This window comes from Coccinella septempunctata, chromosome X, assembly GCF_907165205.1.
Source record: "Coccinella septempunctata chromosome X, icCocSept1.1, whole genome shotgun sequence".
NCBI classification, from domain to species: Eukaryota; Metazoa; Arthropoda; class Insecta; order Coleoptera; family Coccinellidae; genus Coccinella; species Coccinella septempunctata.
In genome coordinates this window covers 9003828-9025830 of record NC_058198.1, presented here as the reverse complement: position 1 = coordinate 9025830, position 22003 = coordinate 9003828, and the positions used below count along the sequence as shown (strand labels likewise).

Here is a 22003-nt window from a genome sequence, read left to right as displayed (position 1 = left end):
TAGTCTTATAACATTGTTTGCTATTTAGCCGAAAAAGTACTTGTACAAATTTACGAGAAGATCTTCATGTTAGTAGAATCGAATTAATCAAAACAAAGATTTTTTAAGTTCAACCTATATTTTTTATTATTTTTCTATGTGAAAAAAAAAGGAGGATTTACCTAAAAAAAACATTTCAGAATTATTCTCGAAGACCTCCGACATATTTTTATGATATTGTTGAACAAAATAATTTTTCTATACTACTTTGATATTATTTTTATATTCAATTATTGGGAGTGTACCTGGTTATATTTTCAAGTTATTTTATCAGATGAAGGGTTCCAACTATAATTTTGTAAATGAAGGCCAACGTTGCGATCATTTCTTTTCAAGAGCTCTTCAACAACTTCAGCGCCTGTTATGCAGAAAAAAATTGTTGTTTGTGATTTATTTTGATCTTCTGTGAAGAAACTCATCTTTAAAAACACTTTGTTTAGTTCCTCCAAGCGCACGAATGAAAAAAAAACAACTTCGAATAATTTATTGAATAATCTGCTATACAATTTCTAATAAATATAAAAAACAAAGAGTTCATTTGTTCGAAGATTTAGGCATAAAATTATGAAACAGATCAATACCATTGGACATATCGAACATTCATTAAAGACTTCAATGATTTCTTACCTAAATTTATCACGTTTTCACAATAAAAAATTACTGTATAAGTTTAAATAGTATTTATATTCGTTAATATGGTTCGTACTTAAACATATTCATCAAATTCCCAAATTAATGGCACACATTAGGAAATAAAACATAAAATACTAATACTGATTTTCAGGGTTTGAATAAATGCTCATATAGAAACATATAACTAGTATTAGAACACATAGAAGAAATCCCTATGTTTATTCAGAAAATTGAATTTTTGATACACAGTTATGAAGGAGAATATAATAAAATACACATCAGAATAAAATTTTTCGAAAATTTGGGGTTTCTTTTGAACGGAAGCAGTCAATTGACTTGATTATTCAATTCCTAGTACCTGATATAAAAGCTGGGAATATAAGCTTTTCCTTTCCGGGATGTATCACCCATCTACTTCAATAGAGAATCGCATTCCTTTACGAACCATCACATTGGGGTCCTTGAAAGAATCTTGCAATGATGCAAATAATTTAAACGCTCCACAAAAGTAAATGATTCGTGGAATCTTCTCTCCCAGCCACCTCTGATATGTTCGAAGTTCGAAAGTCTTCATAACCATCTCCCCCAGATATAACTAAATATTTTATGTTGTTTCTCTGATCCGACATTCTCTTGCTAGAGTGTCTGTGGGGTACCTCTGGGATATTAAAAGGTATTTCCAAAAATGTTAAAAATCTTGTTTGTCCGGTATGCCCATGAGATACTCCAGTAACTGCAGGTGGCGTTGTGCCTAGAAGGCTGTTGGAAAATCCTCGAATATGTGGCATTGTTAAGAGGACACCAGCAGACGTACCAATCCAGATGAGATCTTTGCAGGCTAAGAGGGATGTAACTCTGAGACATGCTGCCTTGTGTTGTCTTATTATATCGTCACAGCCTGTCGAAATATAACCAGTTATTATATAAAAGTCCTAGGGGTTCTGTATACAGGATAAGACAAAACTGGATATGCAATTTCTTGTCAGAAAGCATCAATATTTTAAGGAGAAATATGGGTCAAGAATGCACTTCTTCTGAGATATAGGGTGTCAAAATGGAAAATATCCCAGTTAAACAAAAAATAAGTAAATATCTGGGGTATATGGATATCGCATTTCTAGAGTATAATGCATACTTACTAGTAAGCATTTTGGTGACAGCCCCAGCAATGTTAACTTCGCAAACAAATTCGAAGTTATTGGAATTGTAGCATTTTATCACCGCAGAATGTTGCACGGACAACCAGACGTTATTCCTGGACACAACAATACAACTGATGGGTCTATTGTTTTCCGTATTGATTGAGAATATGTTCTCAGTTACCAAGCTGAGAGGGTTCAAGATTTTTATGGAGTTTCCATAGTTGCACCATAGCTTTCCTTCATGAGCAATCATTTTCAGAACTGGAGAAGATGCTGTTCCAACCTGTATAATTATTGGGGAACTTACGTTCCAAGATCCTGAAAAATTTGGGTATTTATTGATGGAATGGGAGGATATGTGTTCAACTCACCACCTTCTCTGTCATACACCAGCACTTCACCGTTTGCTAAAGATGCAAATACTCTGTTGTCCATATAACTGAAAAATATCAAAATTAACAGCTTCCTACACGCAAGATGAGTCAAATAATGAGCTACAATAATCAGGAGCTTATCAGATCTTGTTTGGTTGGGATACAGGGACAATTTTTTGACCGTACATAAGCTTTTCTATAAATTTTCAATAAAAAAATACTGCAAAAACATAACCAACAGTAGATTTCTAGATTTTAAAGGAGGCTGGGTTGCACTGCGACCTTAAGATCCAGTTCCACAGTTCTAGTAAACTCCAGTATCTGGGATGGCTTCATGAAGGTAACCACCATTCATTCATTCTGCATTCTGTCACCAGGTAATTGTTTGTGCCTTTTTTCGTTTTAGTGAAACTCTTTCTTGTAGGTACATTTTCCTGTACCACAGAAAGGTTCTGGGCTAATGAAAGGAGTTGCTCCCTTTCCTGGCGAGTGTGTAGGCCTCTACATTTCCTTTGATTCCCAGGCTGAACAGGCCTTGTTATTCTTGTCTAATTCGTTGAGTTTCCTTCGGCACTCCTATATCATCTTAGAATCTATGCTCAGTGCTCTGATCGCACCTTCACTATATCGCTATGTCACATTTCTGATAGTTTTTCTCTCACATCTTTCAAATTTCTGCCTGAAAGACGCTTGACAGAGGCCCAGCGATGGTCTCATGGGCTAACCTAACTATCACAAGATGAAAAGGTGTGAGATCTGTAATGATCTCCAATGCCCTAGTTAGGCGTGCTCTCATGATGCAAACGCAGGCTGGTCTTTGCATTTTATCAAGAGTTTTACCCGTACTGTTCTGACTTGCCTTGGTATGCCAGACAATAGCCCCTTACATCCAGGCATTTTAAGGCAAACGCTTTAGTGTTTTTTGTATGAAGATATTAATTCTAAGCAGTTCTTTGAAAATTCGGACACTCCATTAAACCGAGCCTTGACCTAGAGGAAAAAGAAATAAATCTACATATACATCACTCACATAATCGACAGTATAGAAGAAGTATGTTGCATTTTCATCTTGTTCTTCTTGATTCGAATATTATCAGTCGAACTGTAGACATGAATACATCCATCTTCTGTGCCAAGCCACATCGTCGCACCTAAATGATCGATATCCTCTAAATCTACTATGGAATTGTCAGCACTGGTCGTAACTTGATTGTGAGATTCTGCAAAATCCTCGTTGTCGCTCTTGTCCTCCTCACTTGACGAACTGCTATCCAGTTGGATCTTATGGTCTTCCGGTTGATTCGTCGACATATTCTTTTTGGTCGAAGGCACTCTGGAAAAGTATGATTAGCATCGGTTGATGAGGGTATTCCTTCGAATTCTTACACGTCTTTGCCGGCTGGAACAGCGGCAACACACAAAATTTTCGCATTGCAGACACCATTGCAAGAAGATACTGTAGGTTCCGGTTGGAAACTAAGAACACAAACTTGACCCACGTAACCGTCACTATTGCAAACCCATACAGTTTTATTAGTATCACATGAAGTTGAAGCTGCGCAAGTAAACTGAAGGCCCGAACGGGTTTTCCTTATAGGCACGGTAGCAACTAATTCCGGTATTGGATTTTTCACACCTGAGATAACTGGAAAAGTAATATTATCCTTCATAAACTTCATTTGAGTAATCCAATGTTCAGAATGAGCAAAATATTTACCTAATTTGTTTTTCGTCTCTATGAAAGCTTCCTCCCAAGCAGCTCTTTTTTCCGCGTTGGAAAACATTATGGATATGTGCTCTGAACCGCTCCTAGAACAATGCAGATCATCACTATGCAATCATTATTCAGTGTATAGAGAAATGGGGGTTTAGGGGTGGTAAGAGAATTTTTGAAAGCTGATTTCAGAATACAAACTTATCGTAGAGTGTTTCAGCTGGAATCCAGGACAATGAATTAGTTGAAGGAGATGAAAAAATGGATTAACTTGCGTTTTGGGTATCAAGGTTAACACCTGCTGAATTTGGGAAAAACCAGTTTAATGCAGCGCAATTACATGGGAATTGCAGAAAAACATGGAAAAGAACACCAAGAAGTGCGGGGATATCAGCAGGACCTGATCAGCATCAGTTAGGCGAGGAGGCTACCAACAGAGCTTAGTCCTTTTGATATCTGAGATATCTGGAATGAGTTTCTCTGGGAGGGAGTGTGGAATGGGGAAGTCCCTTGGCTAAAGTAATGGTAACTCTTGGTATACTGAAGTGTTGAGTTGAAACATACAAACGCAATAGGTACCAGGTGCCAATTAAACCTGCTAGAAGATATGAAATAAGGATTGCCATCACCAATTCTCTTTTTTCAACATTTTAGACTAGTGCTGTGTGGCCAACTCAAATGATCTTTTTGAACCTTGAAAAACTATGTATTTAAGTACTTACTGAGTGGTCAGGTTCAGGTCCAAATAAGACAATTGCGATTCGCATGCCTGCTGTTCGCTGAGATGTTTGTTCACCAAAGAAAGCATTTCCTTAACGAGATCATCTAATTGACTATGATTGCAATGAAGATTCCCACTCATTTCGCTTATTTGATTCAATATACTCGAATCTTCCTTGAGATTTTCTATTTCGATCATCATCTGCCTAACGTTTTCATCTTTGGACTTGGTTATTTCGAGATCTTCCAGCGGTATCTTCATCAGGAGTTTATATTTATTAGCTTCTAAAGCTCCAATCACTCCTGGTTTCTCCGAAGTTGGTTTCCTTATGGCACCACTTTTCCTTTTGATGCTAGTTATGAGAAGAAAGTCAGAAAACAGAAGCAAACCTCTTTCTTTTCTCGTACCAACTCCCCCTGTCATACTGACGAGATCATGTCTGATGAATTGTCTATCCATCGATACCAAATCTATCAGACCTTCTATCAAACCCTCTATATCTCTCAATAAATCTAATTCTAAGGTTTCCCTTTCTGTACAGTCGATTATTAGGGTTCGTTCGTGAAGTTCTTTTTGCGCAACGAGGAGAATGCTATAATCTGCATGAGAACTATCTGTATGCTTTATAAGCCTCTGGAGCAGCAATTCGTATCTGGGAAATCTTTGAATAGGTTTTATCAGTAAGGAATCGATTGTTAACTTTCCACGATGCTCCCTAGCAGTATTCTGAAAGAGTAAAATCAATTATTCCACCAAGTCATACGACAGAGAACAGAAAGATAGCTCCACTGTGAAATGACCAGTAATAGGAACTCTTTTCTGTTCAGTTCTTCAACTTACCTCCAGGAATTTGGCAAACTGCGGCTTCGTGTCTTTAGCAGTCTTGATGATGTTCCTAGCTCTTTTCCAACTGTTGACATAGCCGGTATAACAATCTATAAGTGCGGGTTTAGAAAACTGAAAACCCACTGGTGAAAATTGGATAGGAATAAACAACGTTAACTTACAAACTCAACAAAAACATCTCCGATTTTCTGTCTGATATCCCATTGTTCCAGACGTTTCTTTAATTCTTCTAGGAAATGTTGATGGTACGATAAGAGGAAGGGAATCTGAAAAAGGATTTTGGTTTTTAATATTCTGGTTGTAGGATGAGAAATATAATCTTACTTGGTTGAAGATTTCATCCAGAAGGGATGCATCCAGCCAATTTGCATAATCGGGACTCTTGAGGGGTTCCAAATATTTCTGAAAATGTTTTTCTTAGTTTACACACAACAGTATTTTATTTTTTCCTCTGGAATCGTTCCAAACGGAAAATAGAAAAATTTCAGAGGGTCTATTGTTCTGGGGTTGATTGAAACACATTTTAAATGAAAATAATTTTCAAAAATTGAGATGAAAGGTTGGGGATATTCATTCTCCTTTCCTCAGAGTTTTCGGGCTAAAATAGCAGACTTTATTTCTACTATGTACACAGAAAAACGAATTTAATCCAATAACATTCCTTCCATGAAAATGTTGATTCAAATATTGAATAGAAAACGCAGTTATTCAATGAGAATTCGCAGTAAACTATACAGGGTGAGTCTTTGACGCTTATAAATATGTATTTTAACAGTAGATACTTGAGGTCAAAAGAAACACTTTTTCATGTTACTATTTTTCGAATCGGCTCGGTTTAAAAGATACAGGCTGTTGAAAAACCATAAAAAATGTTATTTTTAGTTCTATCTCACAAACTTTTTTATTGAATGAAATGAATTTCGGAATATAGTTTTTCAGTCATTTGATGAATCTTTTTCGAAAACCAAGATATTCTCCACGTCTTTCAGTTTTCTCATTATGACCATTACGTACCATAAAAATACCAAAACTTCAAAGAACCCAACTCTTTAAACTAAGTTGGACGCTATCTAATGAATGTTAGAACGTTGTATAAAATAAAAGTATTCTTCATATTTTCCCGTATAATGAGCATTTTTCGAGTAATTTGATGTTCAAAAATCAAAAAGTATCTGTGAAATTTGAAAAATTGGTTACCTTGGCTGAATAGGTACAACTCTGTTTAAAAGATCCACAGATGCTTAGTGTACAGATTTGGCTAGTGATTCTGAAGGTAATTTTGTTTCTTCAGGGGTGGCACAGCTAATTATGAAAACATTAAATGGCTATATTTTTTTATCAGATCCGAATCGAAAAACAAAAAGTATAGGAAAAAAGTGTTTCTTTCAACCTCAAGAATCTACTGTTAAAATATTTTTACGAGTCAAAGACTCACCATGTTCTGTACTGTTACTGTTTAGTAAATCAGTTTTGCTGTAGTGGATATTTTTAGATATCCAAATTTTTTATGACTATTCTCAAAGGGTATCTCGAGTTCCACATGCGTACCCAATTATTAAATTCTTTTTAGTTGTCCTCAAAAAGATATCGAATAAACATCAACTAATTCTAAAATGAAGAAATCTGATTCAACTTCATGTCATTTCATCAAGTCGAGAGGTACTAATAATTTTTTTGTCGAACACAAAAGTGAAATAAAAACAAGAAAGTAGATTAGCATCGCATCGAGCGAAGATTAGCGAGGATATTTTATCGGTTTGTAGTTTTGTTAGAAAAAAAGTTTGTTGAAAAATCGGACAAACTTTCGATAGAAAAATCTATGTGGATGTGGGATCATAAAATCTGAACATGGGTTTATAACACCCTGTATCTTGATACTGACTATAGTTGTATTGTTCCACCAGAATACCGGTAAAGTTTTGAATCCGAATGCACCGAAGTGAATCTCCATAATAAAATGCTTTCTCCAGGGTGGAAAAGTGAATAAAAGATCCTCTTTCGATGATGTAACTGGATGACCTAGACACGTGGTGGGGTATTTTTGGAATGAGTGTTGGCGTTCCAAGTTCAGCAAAGAGGGGGGTAACATTTGCAGTGGACTGATTCCTGGTGATTTTGGATTTGTTGATAGATTTCAATAGACGCCCACTGGAAAAATGAATTTCTTTCAATGAATTTCTCATTAGTACCGAATTCAACCCACAACGTTTCCTGAGCTGCTTGTTGGACGTTAACGTAATAATATGAGCCTTATCCCACGAATGAGTTGAAGATGAAATCATTAAAAATCACCATGAAAGGATGAATAAATAATGAACAGGTTCCCTAGGATTTCATCAATTGAAATTGAAAATATTTTTCACTTTGATGAGAGATATTTGACTTTCAACCCTTAGCAGACTGAAGCATGATTATTCGATTTTATATTTTTCGTTTCGTAGAAAGGTAAATTCATCCTCATCTCCTAAAGATGCTACAGAGATAGCGAAAAATGTGTAGTGGTTGAACAACTCATATTAGTGAAAATCATACAATTCTTTTTTCAGTTCAACTGTGGATTTTCAAGTATCGGCCGAATGCCGAATCAAATTAATATTTGAAGAAAGCAGAAACCAGCTTTTCGTCCACCTGGTATTTTAAGTTATTGGTGCGTCATGCTACTTTCTCATCCTTCGTCATTTTTCACTACAATAGAAAAAGTGCGAATCTCTTACTTCGAATAAATTCAGTAAATCAATGAGAGCTTTTTTGTTGCAAATATGCTAGGTCAGATTGATTAGCACTTTAAATGATATGAGAAAACTTTATACAACGTGTCCAAAAGTTTGAAAATGGAATGTAAAGGCGTATCTATTCAAAATTTTTGTCAATGAGAGCTTTTTTGTTGCAAATATGCTAGATCAGATTGATTAGCACTTTAAATGATATGAGAAAACTTTATACAACGTGCCCAAAAGTTTGAAAATGGAATGTAAAGGCGTATCTATTCAAAATTTTTGTCAATGAGAGCTTTTTTGTTGCAAATATGCTAGATCAGATTGATTAGCACTTTAAATGATATGAGAAAACTTTATACAACGTGTCCAAAAGTTTGAAAATGGAATGTAAAGGCGTATCTATTCAAAATTTCTGTCAATGAGAGCTTTTTTGTTGCAAATATGCTAGATCAGATTGATTAGCACTTTAAATGATATGAGAAAACTTTATACAACGTGTCCAAAAGTTTGAAAATGGAATGTAAAGGCGTATCTATTCAAAATTTTTGTCAATGAGAGCTTTTTTGTTGCAAATATGCTAGATCAGATTGATTAGCACTTTAAATGATATGAGAAAACTTTATACAACGTGTCCAAAAGTTTGAAAATGGAATGTAAAGGCGTATCTGTTCAAAATTTTTGTCAATGAGAGCTTTTTTGTTGCAAATATACTAGGTCAGATTGATTAGCACTTTAAATGATATGAAAAAACTTTATACAATGTGTCCAAAAGTTTGAAAATGGAATGTAGAGGCGTATCTGTTCAAAATTTTTGTCAAAGAGAGCTTTTTTGTTGCAAATATACTAGGTCAGATTGATTAGCACTTTAAATGATATGAAAAAACTTTATACAATGTGTCCAAAAGTTTGCAAATGGAATGTAAAGGAGTATCTGTTCAAAATTTTTGTCAATGAGAGCTTTTTTGTTGCAAATATGCTAGATCAGATTGATTAGCACTTTAAATGATATGAGAAAACTTTATACAATGTGTCCAAAAGTTTGAAAATGGAATGTAGAGGCGTATCTGTTCAAAATTTTTGTCAAAGAGAGCTTTTTTGTTGCAAATATACTAGGTCAGATTGATTAGCACTTTAAATGATATGAAAAAACTTTATACAATGTGTCCAAAAGTTTGCAAATGGAATGTAAAGGAGTATCTGTTCAAAATTTTTGTCAATGAGAGCTTTTTTGTTGCAAATATGCTAGATCAGATTGATTAGCACTTTAAATGATATGAGAAAACTTTATACAACGTGTCCAAAAGTTTGCAAATGGAATGTAAAGGCGTATCTGTTCAAAATTTTTGTCAATGAGAGCTTTTTTGTTGCAAATATGCTAGATCAGATGGATTAGCACTTTAGATGATATGAGAAAACTTTATACAACGTGTCCAAAAGTTTGAAAATGGAATGTAAAGGAGTATCTGTTCAAAATTTTTGTCAATGAGAGCTTTTTTGTTGCAAATATACTAGGTCAGATTGATTAGCACTTTAAATGATATGAAAAAACTTTATACAATGTGTCCAAAAGTTTGCAAATGGAATGTAAAGGCGTATCTGTTCAAAATTTTTGTCAATGAGAGCTTTTTTGTTGCAAATATGCTAGATCAGATTGATTAGCACTTTAAATGATATGAGAAAACTTTATACAATGTGTCCAAAAGTTTGCAAATGGAATGTAAAGGCGTATCTGTTCAAAATTTTTGTCAAACCAAAAAATTAAATTAAAATGAGTAAGGAGAGAGTAATGAGAGAAACACCGTTTGTTGGAACATCGGACAGAATGCCTTATTCAACTTTTAACCCACAAGACTGATTTTTTAATGATAATTGACTACAGAGATAGGACAAGAACGAAAAATTAAGTTTTTCATTTATTCAGGAAAAAGTATCCTGATTTACCGCCCATGTCCAAAACTACCATATTAATCCTCACTCGATACGATGCTATTCTGCTTAGTTGTTTTAATTCAACTTCTTTGTTCGACAAAAAAAGATAAACAAATACCTCTTGACATTCCATTTTTGAACTTATTATTGTGTTGAATCAGATTTCTTCATTATCGAATTAGTTGAGGTTTGAACAATGATTCAATATTTTTGTTTTGTTATCGCTATTTAAATGTGAGGAACTGTATTCTTCATCAGTTGTGGTAAAAATAGGATAATTTCCACATATAGTGCGACAGTTTATGATAAGAAATGTTCAGAATTCAAAACTTTTTTTCGCAATTTAATACGACAAATCATTAATTATCATTTTTTTGAGTTTCATCTATAGCACTAAAGAATTGAATGAAAAATTATCTAAATAGAAATTTTTTCATAGTTTATCAGATTCGCCAATATAGATGTTGTGGATTACACTTGTGCTGAATGAAACCAGAGGTCTAGTCACATGGACTCACATGGTCTGTACATGTGTGCTTGCATTTAAGCTGGAGGAGAATGAGGAGCATGCCAAGGAAATGTTTATGAGCAGATATTTGTCAAAACATGAGAAATTCCATTTAATCAACAACCTTTCATTCATCATCCAGCAGAACATGGAAAAAAAAACAAACATCCTACCGTGAGAAGAATCTGTAGGGATTCAACATAGTTCCTTTCGTTGTCGTAGAGTTCGACGACCACGTGCGTTCTGGTGTCCTAAAACATAAGAAAAAATTGTTAGCACGGCACTTTCCGATTTTCCCCACGAAGTTACATTAATTTCCTGTTTTCCTGCTGCACTCTGCAACATCTGCACCTCATGGTCACTATCTTCACCTGTTGAATAGCATTCCAAACGCAAACGCAACTCCCCACGTAAATTAGAACTCATTTCTACCCGACATTCTGTGTGCCACGCCTTATCGAAATCCTTATTCCAGACTGGAAAAACTGACGCAGCCGCTGGAAACCCCGATTCCATTGCGCTTCATGCTATGGGAAAATGGTCATGCTGAATTAAGGGGTAAACGCGGTTATCCTGCAGGAAATCAATCCTAGTACGATTGATAAAAGCTGATAATCAGGGCTATTCAGCTCAACGTCTAGGAATAAGAGGCTCTTTGAGGCTTTGCAAGAGGGCAAATAGTTGCTAATTTTACGTTTCAGGATATTATCCCTTCGTTTCTTTTATTACCCCTGCTGCATAATTAATTCTGGCGGGAGAAACGATAGTTGATTACATGCAGAAAAGATTTCCAAAATTTCCCAAGTAGCTCACAACATATTTTCAGGGAATCTTCACCCCAACATCACTCCTGGAACCGCCACTGCAACGAGCTCGATAAAATTTCGAAATATATAACAAGAAAAGTTTTTCTTTCAGAATATGTATCACATTCAGATCTAGGAAGATTTTTCTGGCAGATTCGCGAGTTCAAAGTTGACTTTCGAAAAATTCCCAAAAAGAGTCAGTTTAAAAATCGTCAAGACCGAACGGTTTCACTGAGCTCGATCAAATTTCGAGATTTAAGAGTAGAAGAGTTGCTCTCTCAGAATATGTATCACATTTAGATCTACGATAATTTTTCTGGGAGATATACGCGTGTCCAGAAGTTCACCTCCGAAAAATTCCCAAAAAGAGGGGGTCAGTTAAAAATTCCTCAAGACCGAACAGTTGCACCGAGCTCGATGAAATGTTGAGAGTTGCTCTTCGAGAACTTGAGAGAAGTATCCTTTCGAATATCAAAAAGCGATTTTATTTCCCCCTTCAAATATAACAATGAGTTTTAAAGTAGTTTTCTTTCAAACTTATAGCTCATAAATTATCAATTTTTTCATATCAATAAACACAAGTAAACAATTTCAAATATACCCTCTAAATCACTCTTGGAACCGCCACTGGCTTAGGACACCGTTGCCAGGACTCAATTTTTGTACTCAATCTAATCGAATAGTTTCCTATGAAAAGTTTGAAAGGAAAAAGGTGAATGAATCTATTTTTCCCCTCATCTGTTGTCCCTTCAAAAGACTTACGTTATCTGACAGAAAAAAAATCTGATCACCCTAGCTGAATCATTCAAAGTAAGGTTCTGTGTTAGGTTGGTTAGGTATTTATTGAAATTGTTCACTAGATTAGCAGGACTTCCCTGAGGTAAGGTGTTATTTCTTTTCATTCATTAGTAAGTATCTTCACCCTGATTTTTCAGAGAAAACCCACATAGTTGAGCCGAAATAAATTACCCTTGAATAGAAATTAAGGATACCTTTTGGAATAGCTATTCGTGAAAATAATTCATCAGTTAATTTAGCCTCTAAACATCTATGTGAAACACCTTCGTAGCCTCATGTTAGACGTCAATAAACTAGAAGTCAATAATATTTCATGTAAATTGTAAGAATCTTTTCATTATTTTCTTGTTATGTATTGTTAATGTCACCCATGGTGACCCCTACGGGGTGGAGTAGAGGTAATTTACCCCCCAGAGCACTTGTAACATTTCCTAAATGAAATAATACCACAAACCACAAAATCTATAACAATGAAATTTTTAGAAACAAAATCACGTTTTTCATTCAATTATCACCCCCAGAAATTCAGCCTTCATTAACCCCCCAGAAATTCAGCCTAGGACTGAACTTGGTGTCACCCCTTATGCTGTACCTAACACTTTTGTAAAAATGGGAGACGTCATAAAACAAAACTGAGGTTCTGGACACTGTGTATGTTTCACAGGAATCCGGGCAATATTTTCCCCAGGATGTCAAGTGAACCCCGTATTTCAAGAACATATACAAATGGCAGAATCATAAATCACCTTTAAATTCCTCATTCATCCATTTCAACATGCTTTGAACGATCAATCATCTATGACTAGCTCTCAAGATTATTATTGGTCGGAATTCAAAGCAGAGTGAATGTATGAAACAAAAATAAAGTTTTATTTTCACATTACTGAGCTGTCCTGAAATATTGTGGGTGTTTCAACTCCAACTTGATCCGAGCTCAATGACAACAAATGGAAGCAAACAAATATCGGAATCGAGTGACCCACGCATTTCCTGGAAAATTCAGGATTGAAAGAAAATTCAACTCACGTTCGACAGTTTTTCCTTGTTGGCTAGGATGGCCAGTTGTTCGGAACTCCCTTGTAACAGTTGGGTCAGGAGTTGATTGGAGACCACTGGGTTGCTCAAATTTTCGAATTTCGATGGGCTCGATATAGTCCTTTGGTGATTCACTAACTGGTCCCTGTCTAGTATTAAATTGTCTGCACTTACTTTCCTCTTGGGTTGTCCAGTCCTCTGTTTATCTGATATCTGATTGCAGCAGTCTTTCAGTTGGTTTTCATCGTAAGACTTAGAGCTGGATTCGCGCTTTGAATGTTTGGGTTTGAACTCATTCTCTAATTTCATGGAGGAAGACCTGGTTGCTGAGTTTGTGGATGAGATTTCGTTGAGAAAATTGAGATCGTAGTTGTTTTTCATGGCAACTTCTGGTTTCTTCATTTCCGCCTCAAGCATTTGACCGTAGGGTCCTCTGAGTGGTCGTTTGGTGTACCTTTTCGGTGCTACCTTTCCATCCAAGTCGGAAAGATCGGACTGGAGGAGAGATAACTGATCGGATTTTCTTTCGGATTCATCTTCAGAGAATGAATCCATGCGTTGTATACTGGCTTCTCTGGAGTAGGATTCAACGGAGTTGGTCCTTTCGAAAAGGTACGTCGGATGTGGTCTGCACCTGCTGGGCCATTCTGGCGGCGTGTTGTTGTCTTCCGGACTCAAGGGTTCTTCCTGAGGACTGCTCCATTGGGAGAGATCGTTCAGTTTGCTTTCCATGTTTGAATTCCGTTGCGTTTCAGTGTTGTTGTTGGTTGGCTGGTCTAATTTACCGAAATCTCCATCTTCCACGAATTGTGGAATGATATTCTCTGGTGGTTCAGTGAAGGTGGACCAGGAGAGGTAGATACCTTTTCTTCTTTTCGATTTGAACCTCTTGTCTTCGATGGAATCCCCCGAAGATAACCTACTGATACCTGCTGAGATTTCCTTGTAATCGCTCAGCTTTGGAGGGTTTTCTGGAATTTCGTTTTGTGGGGGATGTTCATCTTTAGTGATCATATTATTGTCAGAGTCTGGTGGTGCGGTTTGAGGTTCCAATTGTTTCGAGACACCCTCACAACTGTTTTTTGGTCTTGGCAATGTTGCAATGCCGCTCTGGTGGATGTTGTTGACCTCTGAATACGATGTACCGTCCGCCTTTCTGATGTATTTCTTCCCATCTGGTTGGTACTCGACTTGGGAGAAGGAGGCACTTCTTAGGGGTAGCGGCCGCTGATGGGTTGAAGTTGGTTCGCTGGTTTTGGGTTGCGGTTTCAGGGAATGCGCGTTCCTCTTCGTTCTCGGCGGTACCACAGGACTGCGTCTGAGTCGATCATTCACATCTTTGAGCAATTGTTCGTCCACCCCCTTCTCTGACTCCCTGAACTTGTGGTTTGAGCGATTGCCGCCGAAGCGGAACCTGGGCAGACGATCCAGGTTGTTCAAAATGTCGTCATCCTCATAACTATTGAGTCCATCGAAAACATGACGCCGCACTTGTCCACAACGCCGTAATTTACCTTTCAGAAGGAACTTATTTGAAAGAAGGAACTGATCGCGCACTGAAGCTTGCCGAGACAGATCTGACGTAGCTTTCTCAATCTTCAGCTTATTTGCGTAACTAGCTATATCGTAGTTATTTATAGAAGTGTTAGCCAGAGTCGAAGTCCAGGATATGTTGTGAATGTGCCCAAGACCGCTGGGCCAGCAGCATTGGGAACGGTAACAGGGGCCTAGTCCAGGGGGTGGTGGGGAGACGGAACCCACCCTGCTGCCATAACGTATGGAACCCATTATATCGTGCCTGCGAATTTTTCCGGCATTAATGATGATCTGAAAAATCAACACATTCTGGCATGATACTTTTGAACGTTCCATATTCAGATGGAATAAAAAGTAAACTTCTCGTAGAGTGAAAATGTCTAGGAGAAATTGAGAATCAATTATTAAATCCTCTTTTTTATTGCATAAAATTGCATGGGCATGGGCTCAAGATGAATTTATAAATAAAACCAGTATGGGATTAAGAGGGGGAGACCACATTTTTTTCTTATTATTATTGCAAAGGAACTTATCGATCTTGTATGTTTTTCATATTTGATGTTTAAATTTTACCCATAATCGATATGGGCACTCCTATACAGTGTGAGTCTTTGACTCGTACAAATACTTTAACAGAAGGGCTTGAAGTCAAAAGAAACACTTTTTTCCTACATCATTTTTTCCGATTCCACCCTGATGAAAAGATATTGCCATTTTAAGTATTCATAATGAGTTGTGCCACCCCTGAAAAAAATATCAGAGTAACTAGCTAAATCTGTACCCCACTTTTTTCCTATACCATACTGATTTGGCCCTGATAAAAAGATATAGGCATTTTGAGTTTTCATAATGACTTGTGCCACCCCTGGAAAAACAAAATAACCCTCAGAATATCTAGCTAAACCTGAAGATTTGCATTCAGCCAATGTACCCAATTTTTCAAATTTCACAGATACTTTTTAATTCTGGAACATCAAATTACTCGAAAACGGCGCATTATACGAGAAAATATGAAGAATACTTTCATTTCAAAAAACGTTCAAATATTCATTATATAGCATCCAACTTAGTTTCAAGCAGTGGCGGATTTACCATAGAGGCTAACTAGGCTGCAGCCTAGGGCGGCAGATTTCAGGGGCGGCAAATGTTGGGACAATTTTGCTTGCACTAATTATAGAAACTGAAATACTTATATTTCATAGATATTTTAATATCTATCTACACCTGATTTTCCCTAATTATAAAAAAAAAACTGACCAAGTAGTGCATCGTTACTATTTTTTTGTTCCACTCTTATTTCGGCCTCTATACTGAACTTTCGTGAGGTTGAAAAATTTTGGTGTAACCAGATTCTGAATCGTTGGGATGTTTTTCTTCGGTTCCTACGAAACAATTCAAGAAATGTTTGTCCAGAAGTTCGTATCTATGGCTCTATTGCCTCACTTTACAAGGTGAGCAAATTTCGTTGTCTGCTGAGGGGATCTCGAGAACTATCAGAGCAAGAAGAAAACGGATGACACATTATCTAGCTCTTTTTTCATGACCAATCCAATTCTGAAAAGAGAACCGGCCTATCATTTCTAGATTTTTAGTTATAATCAAAAATTGGGGTTTTGACGAATACGAGAAGTTCTCATAGCTTTTTTGTGTTTGAAGTTACATATCTGAAACTTACTTTCTTAGTCACTTTTATACGTAGATTCTATTGACAGAATCTTCTTTTCCAATTCAAAAATTACAAATTCAATTTGAAAAAACGAAAGTTCGCCTAATGTTTCGAAATGAAAAAATATTTGGTGCTCGTCAGTGGATTCTACCTAAAAAAGGGTTCAAGTTTCAGATCTGTAACTTCAAAGACAAAAAAGTTATGAGAACTTTTCGAAATCGTCAAAATTTCATTTTTTGCTAATAACTCAAAATCGGTTTTCACCATTCTTTGTTTTTCTGAGCTCGAAAATGTGTCATCCGTTTTCTTTCAGCTGCCATAGTTCTCGAGTTTCCCTCAGTGGATAAAGAATTTTGCCCACCCTGTATACACCATCGACTTATTGTTCGGGTGAGAGAAGCTTTTTTTGCTTGAAAAAGGTGAAAAGTTAGGTACCTAAGAACCACATTGAGCCAAGAAAAGCTTAACGCTTTGGCTCTTTCGTGTATGAAGTCATAACTAAACAAAATTTCGTATGACGACATCGCAGAAAGATATTTATTTAACGGCGGGTTTCATAAAACTTAGATTGTGCGATCAACGCTTGATTTCTAAAACGAAATCACTGAAACTTTTTCATTGCTGAATATATTGAACAAGTAGCAATTGAGAATAATTTAATGGACGTATGAACATAATTTGATACGAGAATGATATTATGAATGATCATGACTGAATTATCGATTGAAAACAAATTGACGTCTTCTGTTGATCAATCAACGTTGATTCCCTGATCAAGCTTTATGAAACCCGAGGTGAGACTTTTATGACTTACGTTCCTATTTTATTGTCATCGTCAGTTAGATTGTGGCAATATATAATACATATAATAATATGAATAGTAGGGAAGGTCTTTTCTTTTTTGTGTCCCTGCTTAGTTACAGCCCCCTGAAGATGGCGTCCGAAAAGCAGTTTTTGTTTTTTTTTCATTGAAAATCAATGAACTTTCCTGTATTAAATCAAGCAGATATTTTATACGGACGGGAAGGCATAAAAAAAATTTTGGTTATGTTCGTCTATGATAGAAAGGGGTAGAAAAATCCATCCCTGCTCCTTGCTTCGCAAGAAACTTTTTCGATATTCATATCTTATAATAAAAAATTAATTTTGGATAACTTTATCCATTCTCAAAAAATCATCTTGAGATTTTTGTCACATATACTCATCAAGATGATTGTGTGCACAAACGCAGAAATAGTCGATATGCTTTGTTTACGGTCTTTTTTTCCGTGAATTGAAATTGTCATTAATATTTTGAACTAAATAATTATGGTAAGGGCGGCAAAGTTTGAATAGCCTACTGGCGGCAAATATGTAAATCCGCCACTGGTTTCAAGAGTTGGGTTCTTTGAATTTTTGGTACTTTTATGATACGTAATGGTCATACTGAGAAAACTGGAAAACGTGGGTGATATCTTGTGTTCGAAAAAGATTTATCAAATAAATGAGAAATAAATTCCGAAATTCATGTCATTCGATAAAACCGTTCGTGAGAACTGAAAATAACATATTTTATGGTTTTTCAACAGCCTGTATCTGTACCGAGCAGATTCGATAAAAATGGTAAAGGAAAAAAGTGTTTCTTTTGGCCTACTGGTAAAATATTTGTACGAGTCAAAGACTCACCCTGTATACATGCAAAATTCTTCCACAGCTTCTTCAGACTATGGGACTATGGTCAATATTTTGTAAGAGAAAAGTATGTATCACTAGGGCAAGATACACACCTGCATGTCAGAAATATCCACGAAAACAAATTTCCTATAAAAGCAAACACGATTTGAAGATGTTCAACATAAAAAAAATGCAGTGCCTTGAAAGAAATCGCTTGATTGAAACAAATCCTGTGTTTATCATCTATGTTGACGATAATATCCTTTAAATTCAGATTAGGGTATTAGATTAATTGTATCAACTTAGGAGAGTTGATTTGTTGATAGTTCTAGCTAGTTGTTTCTAAGATCAATTGGCAAGAAATTTAATGACCGTCGAAAGCGTTTGAATCCAATAGGCAATTAAGGATATTCAAGTTGGTTGAAAGGAATTTCAAAAGATTTGTAGGTAATCTTACCCATCGAATCTGTTAAATTTCGATGTGTTTGTGCAACTCTACATAAAGAAAATTGTTTTCTGGCTTTAATTTTTAACAACGTATCAGTAGATACTTACAAACTTCACTGTCTCACTATATTCCTGATCAAAATTGAAATGCAAAAATTGTTCGCATTGGAACTTAGAATGTTTGAATTCCCCTATGTAGATAAATATCCAGGGGTGTGTCCATGTTCCATAAATTTGTGTTTATCTCAAAATATTTTCCTATGTATACAGGATGTCCGATGGGTTCTGTTTTCACCAAATGGCAAACCCCAGTTTTATTACATTTTTGGGGTGTCAGTATAACGCACCCCAGTTTAATAGACTTATCTGAGTTCGTTTTTCACTTATTAAACTTGAGAACATTTCAACATAACTCAAACATATTTCTTTCAGTCGATTCCTTAAGTTTTAGCGCGTCCTTTGACATGCAGGTGAATTTGAATTCCATGTTACGTAGTACGATTTTTCTCATATGACAAATTGAAGATTGCAATGACTCTACTTTTTCAAATAAAAGACAAATTATTTTATTGCATCATTGTATGACATTCTTTTAGAGCTTTTCGAGGATGAAGGGTTTGTTTGGGTCTACTTTGTGAAGTTTGCGAAATATGTTATAAAATTAGAAATGGTTTTTGAGAAATCTAGTAGGCAGCTGTAGTAACATTCGGAAAATCCTCAAAACTATGAAAAATGATGATATGAAAATATTTTAGGTTATGTTCATTGTCGAGCCTATTGTTTGATAAACAGATTAAGTTGATAGCTTGAATAGTTACGAAGTTATGGACGTATCCCTGGTTCACCCTGTATATTGCCATGGTGAACTGTAATACTTCTAAATGAAACTCGAATTTCTCAATTAGTATGTATTTAAACCAAAAATTCACTGTTCAATATAGTCTGTCTCAGTTGATTTGAAGAATGCATTAATTAATTGTATTAATTAATGCATAATTTACCCAGATCTGGATTTTCGGAGATGTAAGAACCTGATATTCATCCACGTTGAATTACAAATCGAAATATTGTCAACGACAGAGAAAGAATCTTCTGAGTTAAACCCGAAGGAAGGTGAAATTTTAATTCGAGTAATGTCGTTTATCTCTATCACTTATTGTATTACTTATGGATATTAATTCAATTTCCAAGGGTGAATTACACTATACTTAACATGATATTAGGAGTTCTGATTACTCCCACGATATTTATTTCATCTATAAAAAAAGTATATGGACATTAATTAGTCATTTCTCGATGAATTCTTCGAAAAAATGTTGGAATACAACCCTGCCTTTGAGAAAATTCGTCCGTTGTCCTATATATTGCGGAGAAACTGTGTTATTCGTATGAATTCATCCTGAAACTTCTGAGCGTATATTTTCGACAGCGTCAATCAAAGAAATGCCTTAACCAGAAAAATATCGTTCTATTTCCGAAGTATTTACTTTATACATTTTGCAGGAAAAACTGTGAGTTACTTTGCAGATGTTTATAGAGCGAACATTTTTGTTTTTCCGATTACGAATTGAATCCCCGATTTGTTTGAGATGTTTAATTCTTTTTTATCAATTATTCGACGCTCCAATTAAAGCATCGACTTAATTAGATCCATAAGAATTTAATGGTCCCAAGTCAAGCTCTAGGAAAACCTTATCTAATGCTCAAATGATGCCCTACATATCTAAACAGAATGTAAAAAGCATATATATATATATATCATCAAAATTTCAAAGGATTATGGTAATTTAATAATTGGATAATTTTGAATTAATATCATTCCCATTCGTATAATATTCAAAATCAAATGAATATTTACTTGTTCTTATAATTTGACAGATGGGTGCATCCAATGCTCCACTATTCGTCGAAATCATCGGATCAGTATATACTGGGTGGTCCAATTGAAGGAGTGAACGTAGCTGATTTATGACAGTCTCCATCACAAACATTTTTCATACAAAATTCATTCACATTCACAATAGAATCATCGTACTGAAAATTAAGATGCCCGTCTGCCACAAGAACAGTTAGATGGTACCTGCAGAAGGCGTCCACCGACTGTATTGATTGTATTCTGAACTGGTTTGTTACCTTTCGAACAGTAGTACTTCGGAGGGGACCAAGCACTTGATTTTCTTAACATACGTATGTATATGCGGGGAGAAATTCACCGAGTGGGTACTCCAGTCTCTCAACATCTCATAGCACCGCAAAAATTTTGCCAACTTTTACTTTTTGCTGAGATGCCCCGAAAAATGATCTATGAGGTCCGAATATTTGATTGTGTTGAAATAAGCACCGCTTTCTCCAGATAGTGAATTTATTAGTTCAAATAATTTGAGCCAATAACTTTGTTATTCATTCTACTCTCACAGAATTAAATATTTACTGATGAAAATTTGAGTTTTCTCAAAAAATCGCTCATGCCCATGTGTCGCTTCATATCTGTTGGTATATCCCATGAATAATATGATGCCATGCCATGGAATAATAAACGATGAATAGAATTAGCAGATATCGTCATTTTGAAAAATAATTACTCTTTTTTGTTCAATTCAAAACGTTGAAAAGCGCTTGATATTCAAGGCTTATTGCTCAATTCTGGGACACCTGAATAATGTATAATTTCAGCAATACTTTTGTAATTATTCTTCTCTTATATAATATTCCATCATTTTTGTATTATTCGGTATTATAGTGTCTAGTCTACACCAGTCAAAACACCCTGCCAATATCAGAAGCATACTATAATCTGTTACATTTTTATTACAATTTATTACACCGGGTCTAAATTTTATTACAGTTCTCATGTAATGCCTGTTCGCTGTAGGTTCTAATCTAAAGATATCTACGCCAACAACTTGTAACTTTTGAAATAATTGTGATATCGAAAAGGGATTTAGTCTAGAATTTATTACAACTGGCTCATCAGTTCAAATCCCAATTTTGAACTTTGTAAGGGCGTTTTACCCTGGATAACAACTTTTCGTAGGTCGTGTATTCCAAGAGTTACTATTATCATGGTTAAATATTTTATTACACGAGACCACCTGATGCTGAATGACCACAACACCCTGTATTATAAAATATTCGTTACGACCAACCATTAAGCCAAAGAAAAATGTGAATTTTTCTTCAACCGAACCGACTGTCATCACAAATATCACATAATATATCAGTATCAGGCGTAGTTTTTCGAAAACACCAAAACCAGAGGTTGTGTCTGACCAAAACGAATGATGTTATGGTTGGAATTTCTCATTAATCATCAACCGAATGGTTGGTCATCACAAATATTACACAATATGGGGTGGGTGACCCTTCATCAGCAGTAGGCGGTATGGTATAATAAAATATTTAACTTCGAAAAAGTTATATTTTCGATTACACCACAACG

General features: G+C 35.6%; 1 protein-coding gene across 1 annotated transcript; it reads right to left on the bottom strand.

Annotated features, from left to right (window-relative positions):
- Window positions 1–509: 509 nt before the first annotated feature.
- LOC123321529 (rho guanine nucleotide exchange factor 17) lies at window positions 510–20680 on the bottom strand. The gene is made up of 13 exons (XM_044909184.1): window positions 20423–20680; window positions 13254–15089; window positions 10797–10874; window positions 5794–5871; window positions 5631–5735; window positions 5464–5580; window positions 4625–5349; window positions 3906–3997; window positions 3575–3833; window positions 3219–3521; window positions 2186–2253; window positions 1812–2132; window positions 510–1570 (listed from the first exon to the last, which is right to left on the bottom strand). Exons 2-13 carry the CDS (start codon window positions 15048–15050, stop codon window positions 1164–1166), a joined length of 4350 nt encoding a protein of 1449 aa, XP_044765119.1. The 5' UTR covers window positions 15051–15089; window positions 20423–20680; the 3' UTR covers window positions 510–1163.
- Between the last annotated feature and the right edge of the window lie 1323 nt (window positions 20681–22003).

Coding starts and splice junctions, on each gene's coding strand:
- LOC123321529 (XM_044909184.1), bottom strand. CDS start 15,050: ATGGGTTCCATACGTTATGGCAGCAGGGTGGGTTCCGTCTCCCCACCA. Junction 5,736..5,793: donor TGGATGAAATCTTCAACCAA/GTAAGATTATAT, acceptor ATCCTTTTTCAG/ATTCCCTTCCTCTTATCGTA. Junction 1,571..1,811: donor TGTCACCAAAATGCTTACTA/GTAAGTATGCAT, acceptor ATATTTCGACAG/GCTGTGACGATATAATAAGA.